Source organism: Coturnix japonica, chromosome Z, assembly GCF_001577835.2.
Source record: "Coturnix japonica isolate 7356 chromosome Z, Coturnix japonica 2.1, whole genome shotgun sequence".
NCBI classification, from domain to species: domain Eukaryota; kingdom Metazoa; phylum Chordata; class Aves; order Galliformes; family Phasianidae; genus Coturnix; species Coturnix japonica.
This window is the reverse complement of record NC_029547.1, coordinates 51,871,095-51,884,935: the sequence shown is the minus strand read 5'-3', so window position 1 is coordinate 51,884,935 and position 13,841 is coordinate 51,871,095. Positions and strand designations below refer to the sequence as shown.

Sequence of the window (13,841 nt, the reverse complement as noted above, 5' to 3'; positions counted from 1 at the left end):
TCCTTCTACGGGGATGACAACAAACTGATTTCAAAGATCAACTTTGTTCTCAAGGGGCAAGTAATTTAAAATGACATAGCACAAGATGTAGATTCACATGAAGGAAGAACTTTAGATAGTAAAATCTTTTGCTTATAACGATTCTGAAATATAATGAGTAACACGGTGATGATAATTCATACTGCTGTGAATTGCAGGTCAGGAACTGATATTTTTTCTAGGCAGCTTTTCCCACATTTTTACATACCAGTGCTTCCTCCACTACTGCCAGCCCCTTTGGCAGTGGTCACTGCTGAGGCAGCCAAGCAGACTACAGAGGAACTACCAGAATAATCTAAGTTATAAAACCTGGATTTTTTTTTCCTTTTTTTTTTTTTTTCCTGAATTTTCACTTTGTTTTCTGTAGCAAATGAGGTCGAAACAGCACCGTTGAACGTACTGTATCCTGTGCCCCAGTCTCCTGTCTGCTGACATTCATTTCCTAGGACTCCACTGTTTTCTTGATTTCTGTGTATCATGGTACAGTCTTTTGATGCCCTATGCAAAACCCATAAACATTTTTAGAGTAGGGTTGAAGGGGGAAGGGAGGGGGACCTGGCTTTTTTTTGACAGCGCCATTTCTCTTAAAACAACTATATATGTTTATCTCAGAGAAATTATTTCTTGTGATCTCTCTGTATCTGAAGACTTTTATGGCTTCCTGCTCACTATGATAAAATACACACATGAAGTATCTCAACATTTTGCATACTGAAAGGTATGTTACCACTTGACCTCCCAGACACAGAAATACAGTATCAAAACGTGCAATACACACAGTAAGTCAGAGGATATTATTCTTGTTTTGGATACCAGTTAAAAATAAAAACCAGTCTTTGATTCTGTTCAATAAATGATAAAGGATACTCGTAGAGAACAATCTGCACTGGCAGGAGGACTGACTAGAAGATCTGTGAAGTCTTTTCAGACCTTATCTGCAATCACTCTACAATCAAAGACAGGCACTATCTGAGTATAAGAAGTTTGAATATTTCATTCACCTTTGCCTTCGACAAGTTGCTCTGCTTTCTGCTGAGCTAGTTTTCTTTGCGATTAGCTTGCTAACTGTCCATGTTTACTAGGACTGAAAGGAAGGATGACTTGGCTGACCTGTGCATGGCTATCTTTTCTAGAGCAACAGGAGCCCGGCACAGCTCATGGTGGGAGGAGAGATGCAAACTGATTCTTTCTTTTGAAAACTTGTGGCTTGCCTCACATTTTAGGAGCCTGATCTAACAATACACATTTTGTTGGCATCATGTAATGAATGTTCGAAAGGCAAGAAAGCAAGATAGCCCCAATTTATTCCTTTTCTTTGATTAAACCATACTTCTGAGATGCAGAACAAAGAGAGGGTGCAGCGGAATGAAGAGCCAGTCGTGCTCTTTAAGAGATGCAAAATCTTCCCTCACTGATTATTTGCTTTTCTGATTTCTTGCTTGCTCCAGGAAAAAAGGCAAGTGTAACTTTCCAGGCAAAACTTACTGTAAGAAGTCCATACAGTCTCAGGATTTTTAGAAATACCAAATATAACTGCACAAACTAAACAGCCTTTGTAGGAACTATTAAAGTTTAAACTGCAAATACTTTAGCAAGATGTCAGTTCACTGTAATATCTACAGAATGAAATGTTTTATGAAGACTTCTTTCCTGTTTTACAAAAATTAATACTGGAGTTCCAAGCTATCTGACCCTTCAGGAATCCAAGTCTTAGAAGTCTAAGTGTTGGTCCTCAGTGAAATCTGATGGGTTACGGTTCTGCAGTTGGCCTCAGAGGCTGGTGCAGTGCAATGCAGGCCTGCACTAGGACCTGCAGCACAGCTGCCAGACCTTCGCAGGTGTAAGAGACCCCTGGGCATCCAAAATGTCACAAGATGTTTATGTTCCAGCACCTAACTGCATGTGTTGCAAAGAACAATAAAACTGCAGTAACATTTAATCAGCTCTCGTAAGCCTTCCATTGCCAGGATGACAATTCTATAAAAGAAACTTCCCAAGCACTGACGGGAGTAATGGGCTCTAAAAAGTAAATACGGACAAACTAAAAAACCAAAAGCATATGTTACTTCAGCTGTAGGCAAAGCTACTCTTAAAGTCATAAGAAGGGAAAAGAAAAAAAAAAGGCTTTTAACTATAAAGACTGGGTGAGATTCTGGAGGTGGGAGGCCTGATTCCCAGTTCTGCCACAGACTTTTCCTGTGCTTGAACATGTCCCTTGCCCCTTGGGAGCTGTCTGCCTAGCGCTTGTCATCTTGTCTCTTCTGGTGGAATAAAGGGCTTATTAGCTTGGGTTCAGCAGCACACTAATGCAGTCACACAGGCTTTGGATGAGACCCTTGCCAAGTGGCAGGGCGGGCAGAGGTGACGGCCATAGGCCAGGCCACACAGCTGCCTGCAGGCCAGACTCAGGACAGGGCTCGATCTCCACACCAAATCTGCTGCTGTGAAAGCTGGCGTGCACCATTGGGCAGTCGGCCTTCTGCCACGCGTGTTGGTCTGAGCAAAGAACACGCAGCAATGGCACGCAGCCTGCTCACGTCCCACCAGCTTGTGTTGCCCGCCAGCATCACTGCGCATCAGCCCTGCCTTAATAAGCCCACTTTGCACCACTTGCTCCTAAATATTGGCATGGGTTATCCTGATACATGCATTTTTAGCAAAACAAATTAATTAGTTGCACACGATTATTTTCTATTTAATCTCTCACAGGAAAAGGGGGAAAAAAATTATTTACGAAAAGTTGCATCCAAAATTAACTTAATTTCATTCATATGCTGCTAGTATAAACAGCACTGTTGTAGACTGTGCTACAGCAAAAATAAAGTTTGCCACAGGAATCGTCTTTATTAAAGGAGCTAATCTTTCTGGGGAAATATTCCTAGCAGACGGGCCAAGGAAAGGCTTATCCCCTTGCCCAGAAAATCTGACCCCATCAGCTGGTCTGATAAAAGATATTAATTCTTCTACTTCTTCCTTTGCTGCCTCTTTGGTATCCTCTGACTATTGTGGCAACAACATTATTGCAAATTACTATTATTATAAAATTACGTGATCTACGCTTTTTTCTTTACTAACATTTCGGAATTCATTCAGTATACTTGTTTAAGTGGCGAATGCTATGTAGAAGGGGATAAATACCGATTTACATTTCTAAGTGTCTTTTGACATAGAGAAGACACTGTCAATGTGAAAATCTGTGGGGAGTGGGAGATGTCTTGGAGGATGGAGAGAATAATCATGTCACATTTAAGCCCGTATGATCTGTTTCCATAGAAAAAGGTTAGAGATCAACAAATTCTCAGTTTAGTTCAGTAATAAATGAAGGCTGGCTAGGGCATTACGTTTCTGGGGGAAGCATTAGGCAATATGTACAGCAGCAGCCTCTGGTGGTCTAAGAAAAAATGGTAGTATCTATAAGTAAGGATAGAGATATGTTTTTAAAAAGGAAGTATGTATATATTTAGCTATTTGACTTAATTTTGCATTCAACACATTAAAAAACAGATGCTTTTAGAATGATTTGCTGGCAATACGCTTGTTAAAATCTGAAGAGTATTAAAATTCATATTGCATTCATTAACATGTTAGATAAAAGTAAAATGCTCTTATTTAATATTTTTGTAAAGTATTATCATCAATACTTATTATCAAGAAGCTTTCTCCTTGGTTTGCCTTGCTAAAAAAGAAACCAATTTTATAAGATTGTTACTGAATTGATGACATTTTCTGTCTTCACTCATGAATTCACTTGGCAGATGTTTTCAAGAACAAAAAAATTCTGTCTTATTACAAAACATATTAAGCAGGTTTTTCTGCCATAATGTTTGATATGATGTTTATAGCCCAGACCAAATCAGCCCCTTTAACAAGCTATAACGTATGCCAGAAAGTACATTATTTCATAGTTAAAGAAACTAACAGCATGGAACAATAAGTACTTTGATCTTTCAGGCACTGTGCTTAATGCACTACACAGTCTAATAGTCGTTTTTATTTACATTCTTTTTTTTTGTGTGTGTAAAAATAGAGTGCAATTTGAGATTTTGTATTTTAAGACTCTGCTTTTCCATATTCCTGAATATCCCAGCTAATTTGCATTTTTCTTCAAAAATAAACACTTAATGAAATTTACAGTGGGAGAATTTCATTTTCACACATCTTGGAACATCTAACTACACACGCTGGACCACCATCCAGACACCTTTAATTTCATCATATGGCATTTCATCAGAACACAACAGATCTTAATGACCCTACAATAACATAACAGGACATTTATTCCTATTTCTAAACAGTCAGAAACAACGTCTCCAGCATATCTGACACACACAAATCGTCCTTCAATGCTATCTGCTGTGGATGCCTTCACTGTATCTCAAGGAATGTATCTACCACAGCTGCTAAGAGGAAATTTTTGATCTGTGTACCCATTTGCCTTGCTTTGCAAAGGTGATCTAAGGCTTACTCTGTATTTTTAAAAATTATTCAGTGATTACTACCAAAACATATGCCATCCTTAAATACTTTTGTAGAGTGACTCTATGATTTTTCTTCCTCTTATTCAAGATGTTAGTGAGTCAGAAGCCTTCCTTACCACAGGGCAAGTAAACTTCATATTTTTAAATTTAAATTGCTCTTTCAGGTTGCCTATAATCCAGCTCCAAAGACCATCATCCCACAGATAAAGTAATGCAGGCAGTGATCCCAGGGTGTGAGGAAAGGGTGCTTTCTGTAGCAAACACAGTTCAACAGACCCAAGCATGGGAGGCAAAAAAACGCACTGTAAGTATGGCATTGAACCATTTTGTCTGCATCATGCTATGTCTGGAGAGATTATCAACAGTGCAGAGCATGCTATGTTCACAGCTCCTCTTGCAGCCACCTGTCTTAAGTTTTTACAGACTTCGCAGTTCTACCCAGCAGAGTAAATGGTATTCCACCATGGTATTCAGACACTAGCAGGCAAGTATATTGCAGGAATGTATCCTGCTGCACACCAAAGCAGGGATATTTTTCATTCTGTTTCAAAAAGCCTCTCTGCATTGGAGCCTCTTTAAGAAACACACACACATATATATACATACATACCTATATATATATATATATATAAGGGATTCTTTCACTAAAAACACTAATTGTATCAGAAAGCTCAGTTTCATTTACTTCACCCTGGAAAGACCACCACACACACTTTCATTAAAACTTCTTCCTTTGGTTTGAGGAACACTGAATAAAGAGAATGTGAACAGTCATATTTGAGGCACAGACCCATGTGAAAAAGAAAATGGTATAGAGTCGTGCATTATATGTTTTGTGGGTCAAACTTCCTGAAGCCAAATTTCATGCCTCATCAAGCAAAAGAGCCACGAGAAGGTGGAACTGCTAAAAGAGGTATCAGAAAAGGTTTACTTTCAATAAGAGGATGCTGGGCCAGCGTGCTGACTAAACACATTTAAGGACAACACAATAATGTTCACCAGCTTCTGATGCAATTTGACAGAAGACTCACTGCCCTCTTAAGAGACAGAGACTGACCGCTAGGAAGAATGGCATATCTCATAAAGAGGATTGAAAAAAGAAAATAAAAAAATCACACAGCAGTGCTCTGTTGGTGATTTTGAATATGTATATGGATCCTTTTGTTTCCTGTTCTTAGTTGCGAGATGTTTCTTTAAAAGATATGGTGATATTTATGGTATTAGTGATTCTTAAGGTCCAGGCTACAAAACCTCTTATCTGGTTAGTACTGCTGTATTTCTCCTACAAACACTTCAATGTTATGCCACAATTAGCAGGAGCACTTCAAAATTTAAGATGATTCTATCATCTCTTGTGCTGGATTTTTCTCTGTTTCACAACAGAAAGTCATGTACGTTTTTATCAATTTAAGCATGGTGTGGCTTTTCTGACATGTTTTACTGCTGAATGAAAATGCTAACTTTCATAATAAAGGCTTTGGATATTGCATGACTCAGTCTCGAATGTATAATGCATAGTATGTATATGAAGCAGAATGTGTCAAAGTGCAAATAATATTGTTTGTGCCCCCTGCAGAATTAGAAATCCTCGGGTAGCACTGTTATAACGATCCCATGCTGGTAGCATTACAAAGTGCAAAGGTTCACTGAGTAAGAAAAGAGCAGGGGACAGAGTTTCCTCATTACACCATTCTCAAACTATTCTAGCTTAAATATTTATTAAGATATTAATAACTCTCCTCCTTTATCTGCCTTCAGAAGTTCAGCAGAAACACAATGGATGGCTGCTCATATGAAAACAATACATTATAGGGTAAATCTGCTACCACGCAAGATGAACACCAGTATTTTCCACAATACATTATTAATTCAGCAGGTAATGTTAAAAATCTATCAGCCTATAACTACTGCCTCCCCAGTATATGACAATGTAATACAATAAATGCATGCATGACATGTAAAGCTAATGTGTTGCCAAAGTTGCTCTAGAAAGTGTTTCATATGTACACCTCTGTTTATAAAATCATTTGTACAAAGTCTTCCTTAAATCATCATAGCACCAGTGCGTTCCTCTGGGGTTTATTTGAAGTTCCTGTTTGAAATCAGAAAGGACTGTTTTGTAACTCTTCCAAAACTTACTTTACATTCAGCAAGTGACAAAAAATATCAGTAGAATAAAGAGCAAGGAACTCTGTATGAACTCTTGAATGCCATTGCAGAAATGTGTTTGTTTTTAAAAAATCATGCTACTTATTAGCTAATATGGACAGCAAACATATCGACCCATCAGTAAACAACGACAAACAAAAGTAAAAGAAACTTACTCTAATATACATCTGCATTGTTTCTTTTTCTTTTTGAGGATTTCGATACTTCTCATAGAAGTCACGCCGTTTCTTTGTTTCCTTCTGGATTTTATCTTTTCTTTCCCTCTTTTCTGCAGGTTCATCTGAGCTATCAGAAGACAGCTGTACTTGGGCTTTTGTCTTCTCCACTTCAATATAGTTCTCATTGGGATTCAGTACTATTACTCCATAGCCTTCCTGTTTTAGAAGAGACAAAAAAAAAAAATAAAAGAAAGAAAAAAAAAAAGGAAAAAAAAAAATCAAAATAAAATCAAAATAAAAAATATCAAAAGGGAGATTTGATACTTGAAAATGCTTTGTGTTTACTTTAATGCTTTTAAAAACACATATTTATTTCAGTAAGTTCACGTAACATAATTTTTAGAAGAGCATTTTAAGAATATCGTTTTGTTTCTTTTCTGTCATTAAAAGGATATTGATGTTTGAATATGTCTGTGCGTGCACTTATGCATATACGTATCCCTCAGCATCAGAAAAGTTGCCTGATTTACCTTTAAAATAATTTAATATGTTGTTTTATTCATAAGCACGTTATATGACTTTTTCAGAAAACAGTATTAAAACTGTAAGCAAAATATTATTTTAAAAACTCTACATAATGATGAATAAAAAGCCGTACGCTCAGTCAATAAAAACCTTTAAAAGAGAAAGGATAGAGGGAATTCATATATATATTAAAGAAAGCATGGGAAAATTATTCAGCGCAGTTTAAAATAGTAAAACCTTTTGTCTAGCTGACAAGCATAGTCTGCACAAGCCAATAGCGGCAGTAACAATGAATCAATACTAAAACTGATTCAGTGGTATTGCTTACAAGTCAACTATTTTACTGTGGAGGAGACTTTTAAGCACATCTTTAAATCTGCTCTAAAACTTCATTGGGATTATGTCCCACATTCAACAAACCCAGAGAAAATTTGTGACCTGCAGGATGCTTTTGAACATACCAGCTGCATTTTTGTGCCTTGGAAAATGAGCTGGTTGAAAAAATACATGAATTTATGAATGAGAAATAAATCTTGAATAAGTCAGCCAATCATTTTATTATGATTTTTAAATGATGGTAAATCATATAAGAATTGTAATATTTGTGAAAGATAATCGCAAATGCAGGGAGAAAAGGGGAAGCACGTGCATTTAACAGATGAGTCCTTAAAGTTACCACGAGCTCCCAATGAAAATCAAGCTGTCCTTTAAAAGTAAATTTTAATGAAGACTCACTTTTTGAGAGTGTCTACGCTAATTATCGAACGGAACAGCTTTATTCCAGCTTTTCGTTCAAGGCTCCGTTCTGCACTTAGGCGAGGCGAGAAGATCAAAGAAGTCCACGTACCTAGCTTCACCAGAGTAAACCAAATCTACGCTGACAAAAGATACTTTATTCGGGCTTGCTTTATTCTAATCTGTAGAGCTATTCAAAAATCTTGTAACACATTGTGATCACTGTCAGGTAGACAGATTGTCACTTAGTGATTTTCTACAGTTGGACACACTCGACTAGTTATCAAAATCACATTTGAAGGAAGTTCCTACCCCTCTTCCTTGTGCCCGCACAACTTTTCACGCCCTTCTCAAATTTCTGCCATAGCTTCTCCTCCCACCAAAACTAAGCTAAAGGACACTGTTGCACTCTGCTAAACAGGGTGAAATAGAGGCATTCACTACACTGTCTCTGGTGTAAGGGACATCGTCAAAAAAGGTCACCATAGGCCAAAGAGAAAATTGCCTCCTTACTAGATTCGGTACCGTGAGTAAGTGGTCTCCTGTCATGTTTCTTCCCTGCCCTCTCCGCTGAGTGAATTGAACTTAGGTAAATATAAATAAATAAATAGCCAAATAAATAAGCGGAGGAAAGGGGAGGGGCAAAGAGAAACAGGAAACAAAAGGAGGCATGGTTCAAAAGCTGCCTGTGCCTTCACTGCCCGTATCGAAGCACAATACCACATTATCAGCAGATAAATTTCCAGCTCACAAATTTCAAAGCCCCGAATCCAGCACAGGGTAGAACTGCACTTCAGCAGATACGTGTTTCTAAATTACTGGGGATGAAAGCGTGAGTTCAGCTTGCTGACTGTGGAGCAGGGACTAACTTATCCCCACACTCATCACCAAGCACTTTGGTGGTTTCATCGCGCAACACAGGCTGCTCCCTTTGTTGTTCATCTTCTTGACCTGCTCATTCTGAGCAGAGACACTCTGCGTATCGATTCCTTTTGCCTTCTATACAATGCCAAATGCAAAATTCATGTATTTATTACGGGTCTACAAGTGTTACAGGAATTTGAAACCCTGCGTCCACTTTTAGCTGACCACAAAACAGACACATAAATCATCAAAGAAGTAGAATTTGTCTAAGTTATTGATTATGTAACTGAAAATTACATGACTCATTTGTCCAATTTTATGAGGACACAATGTCAATTTTTCACATAGACATCAACAGATGAAATACGATTCCATTTTTAAATCCCCCATGTCATAAATCAATTAGAGGATTTTTATCAATTATATTTTAAGCAGCATAACGCATCTCCCTCTACGCTTTAAAGCTTCTTTTCCCCGAGATAGCTTGTCTTTCCTGTCAGTACAATTAAAATAATTAGTAATAACTGAGCTTTTCCCCCCCACCCCCCATCTGTGGGAAAAAACTATCACCTTATAATTCATAAGAATTTCTCTGGGGAAAATAATATACTTTGGATTGTTTTGTTTATGATTCCCTTTCTCTTGTCCTCTGCATCTGAAATTACAACATGTAAGCAATGGCACCAGCGAGATTTGTTAGTAACAAGCATTTGACAGCAGCACCACGGAGAAAGTACGACTGGTAAAAACTGCACCTGATACCAGATTTTGTCAGCCTTAATGTGAGCATTTTTTATTTCTATTAATTTCCATTGAAAACAAATATATAGCTTTAGATAACATCAACGTAAACCATGTCTTTTAAGTTCAGTTTGTTTCTTAAAAATGTAGTCCTAAGAGTAGGGCTGCACCACTGTACTTCAGTGTGACCAGAAAATGAAAAATAAAAGGTGGAACTCTTCAGTGTGGTTGAACAAAATGAAAATTAATGCAAAACTCAATAAAAAATAACCCGCTAGTACTTAAAAACAGGCCTTCAGGAAGCTTTAATAATAGGCAAGATACACAATCTCTGCCATAACTACTCAGCAGCCCCCCCGAAAATGACATCCGTTAAAAACTTATAAAAAATAGAAGTCATGGTCAGAAGGTTTGTACCTCACAACGGCATTAAAAATACCAACTTCTGTCTTGATGAGCTTACAGCATTATTAAAATGCAATGAACTCAGATGTAAATAATTACTGTAATTCTGGAAAGTTTAAAGTTTGGTACGTTTTCTATGTATGTAGTCACGGAGTTGCTTTTTCTATATACCCAAGGCATGTAGAATGTTAAACCACTGTGTAAAATGCACAGTTTATTCTCATACTAAAAAGTTAAATTTTTTAACAATGGTAAGAAAATTTTCCATACATCTTCAGCTAATTGAAACAAGCCAAGCTCAGTGCTCTACCACATATCTGAAAGAATACAGATGCCACACAGAAGTCAAAGAAGTTTGTCTGCATCATCCATTAGTATATCTGTGATGAGAAGTAATAATCAGGATAGGGACTGATAAATACAAGCTCCAGTCTCTAATCTACTAGCACAGGGGACACAATCACAGTCTCTCTTTCAGACTGGAATACTCTATTAACAGCTATTTCCTGCAATTCGCTTCAGGATAAGTTGGCAGCAAAACATCAGCTATACCAACTACTATCATCCTCCAAGTAACTACTTCTGGAGGTAGAGGAAATGATGATAGAAAGAGAAGACAGCTGAAAAGGTCAAGTGTTGGAAGGAATCAAAAATCTCAGTTACAATACCTTTACTACAAAGGCAGAACAATGTAGAAGGGTCTTTTTCACAGTAACACACAAGCCAGAATTGCAAGAGTGCTTTGTCTCTTACTGGAAGCTCAAGCAAGCTGTTTGAAATTGAAGGAATATAAAAATGATTGCATCTGGCAGTAAGACTGAGGTGGGGGGGGGGGAGGGAAAGAATCTCAAAGTAGTTGAGGTAAACTCTCAGTCTTTTGAAACCTCTTCTGCCTGGCCAAATGAATAATGAGCTGAAAGCATTCAGCTCTGCATATTAATCCACCAAGATGGGATACCATATGTGACCAGAAAGGTCAGGGCTGGAGAGGAATCTTTTGACCTATGCAACTATGTTTTTGGACTGCATGCAAGGGTCTGAAAGAGATAATTTTCCTAAGCCTTATCGCCCTGAATTTCCAAGTTCATACTTCTGTATGGATTGTTTGCAGCAAGACCAGAGTTAATTCCCAAGGGAAATGCAGCTCCAAGTGTTCGTCTCCCTAAACCTGCCTGTGGTTAAAATGGACATGGCAACGTCCATTCATCTTTCTGAAAGATGTACGTTCTCTATATTCCCCATCTTTTTCACAAGAAAGGTACATATATGTCACTGTTGCGACATCGTAGGTGCAACAGCGGGATGAGGTCATGACAACCAATCAGAAGTCACTAGTGAAGCGTTAAAGTAAACATAGCTGTTGGAGATGCAGCTCAGCCTGAAAAATGCCCCCTCCATTATTTGAGCAATTTTCTCAAGACGTGACCTGAGACTGAAACGCCTGCAATGTCAGTTGACTCCGCTTTCTGTTTCCACCCAATGTACATTTTGGCTACTGCGCCCTGCTAACACTTTGCAATATTTTTGTCCCAGCTACACCTCAGCTCTGGGCGCGCTGAATTCCAGCGCCGTGTCCAAGTGTGTAAAAATGCCGTGTTACTGCCAAACACACATTGTCCCACTAAGTTCCCAACTTAAAATAGCTCATCAAGCTAGGCAGGAAAAGAAAACATGCCACAAAAAGTTTTTAGAGGACCACCTGTTGTCTATTATTTTTACATAGCACTTACTCATAAATCATAACACAGGGTAATTAATCAAGCTGTCAAAGAGAAGGTCAAAGGTTATGTGGGGGAGTCAGAAGGTCATGCATGGGCTGATAGAGGTCAGGGTCACACCGCATTCCTCATTATCAAGTTGGGATGAGAGACGGCCCAAGCAAACAAAAGTGAAAGCAGATGGAGAAGTGAGTGGATAGAAAAAAAGAAGAAAATTTCACAAACAAAAAGAAAAGTGAAAGAAGAATGTCAGTTGCCTTCAAACAAGGAGGAGAATAGAACAGAAATACATTGAGATGTTCTCAAAAGGTCTCACACAACACAAAGAAACTACAGTTTAATAATTTAAATACATTTAATATAACTTTCTATCCGATCTCTTTGCAAGTAGAAAACAGCGCTTCGAGATGGGCGCACTAGTTTTGATTGCATTTCACATCGGAAGTCAATACTTCCAAGTTGAATAAGACAAAAGGAACCTATTACTGCAATGAATGCTGATGGATATAAAAAAAAAAGCTTCTAAATGCTAAAGTTTACTCCTGCTTATGCTACAACCAATAGATGTTGAATAGAAAGTTTGAATGTTGTATGAAGAACTATACTTTCACACACACAAATACTCAAAGACACAAAGCATCATAAAAGTCCCCCCGGATGACACAACTGCTATAAAATATTCTATCATTACACTGACCTGAATTAGATGCAGAATACTGTGCAAAATTAGCTGTCACCCTTTCCTCAAAATCTTTGTTAATCTCATTTTGAATGTTTGCAGCTTTATCAACACATGCATCAATGTCAGCTCCTTGGTTACTGAACCGCTGTACTTGGAAGAAGATATAATTAAAATGTTTTGGCACAGAAAAGGTGAAATTGTATCTTCCCCTGTTCCCTGAGGAGTCTGTAAAACATGTAGGATATATTGACAAACACACACCCTTGTCTAGAGCCCTGACATCCCAGGTCACCCAACTCCTATTTATTTCAAAACACTCACTTTACACTTACCCAAACTGTCACCTGCTGCGTTACTAACTTTTAATGGATATTAGAGCTAGAAAAACAATAAACTCTTCATTTCCTTTCTGCTACTGCCTTCTAAATCCTCACTGCATTTAGCCCATGTCTCTTTGCATGCAGAACTGTATTCATCTTATTTCACCATACCTAACTTTGAGTTGGAAAGCACAAAATACGGCACAGGTATGGTTCACTTCAATATTTGATAATTTGGAGCTGGTGCAGCTATACTAAACACATCAATATTCACAGCTAAAAAAAAAAGAAAAAAAAAAAAGCAAAAAAAAGCTAAAAACTAAAAGGAAAAAAGAAAAAAAGAAGAGATAAACTGTTACCACATTTTGAGTTTACTGTTGAAAAGTTTTGAAAAGAATGAATGTTCCACATATGTCTATAATTAGCAGCCTAAATATGTCTGCGCATAAGATCTGCAATCTTGTTTCATGGTGTTTGTTCCCAAGGCCAAAACTGAGTAAACACATCCATGTACCATAAAGATTTTACTCCCTCAGCTGCACTCTCTATTCTTGGTTGGGAACTTCTGTGCCTTTGTAAGCACTAATTTCATCACAGCTTTCAGCAGAAATTGTTTCTCATCGAAAGTGAAATGTGGTAGCATTAACTTAAGTCTGCGAACTAATAGGAAATAATTATGTTAATTTTCAGATAGTGCTTCAAATGCTGCTTAATAAACCTCAGCCTCATCACCTCTCCCTAACACAAGTTTCAGGCTATCAGTGGAGGCTGAATGGAACTGAATTCACCTCAACCACACAGGAGGAGTACAGGACTGCAAATAATCCTTCCATAATAACTGTCCAGGATGCAATAATGGTCTCTGCTCTTCTTCTCCAACTGTGCACAGCTTTGGGGTCCACACAATCCATGAAAAGATGAATTCACCAGTTTCCCCCAAGGCCTGGCATCTTTTAATGACACCCTACAGGATCCCCTTCTGTAATTAATGTCTGTATTCTGAAGGC

The 13,841-nt window shown here is 37.9% G+C and overlaps 1 protein-coding gene across 9 annotated transcripts in view; it reads right to left on the bottom strand.

Annotated features, from left to right (window-relative positions):
• Positions 1-13,841, bottom strand: part of FAM172A (family with sequence similarity 172 member A) — a 244,424-nt gene that overhangs the window by 115,645 nt on the left and 114,938 nt on the right. For all 9 annotated transcript variants that reach the window (XM_015849692.1, XM_015849696.1, XM_015849699.1 and 6 more), the window contains one exon: positions 6,842-7,060. In XM_015849692.1, the coding sequence (XP_015705178.1) occupies positions 6,842-7,060 (219 nt within the window). The remainder of the gene's footprint in view (positions 1-6,841; positions 7,061-13,841) is intronic.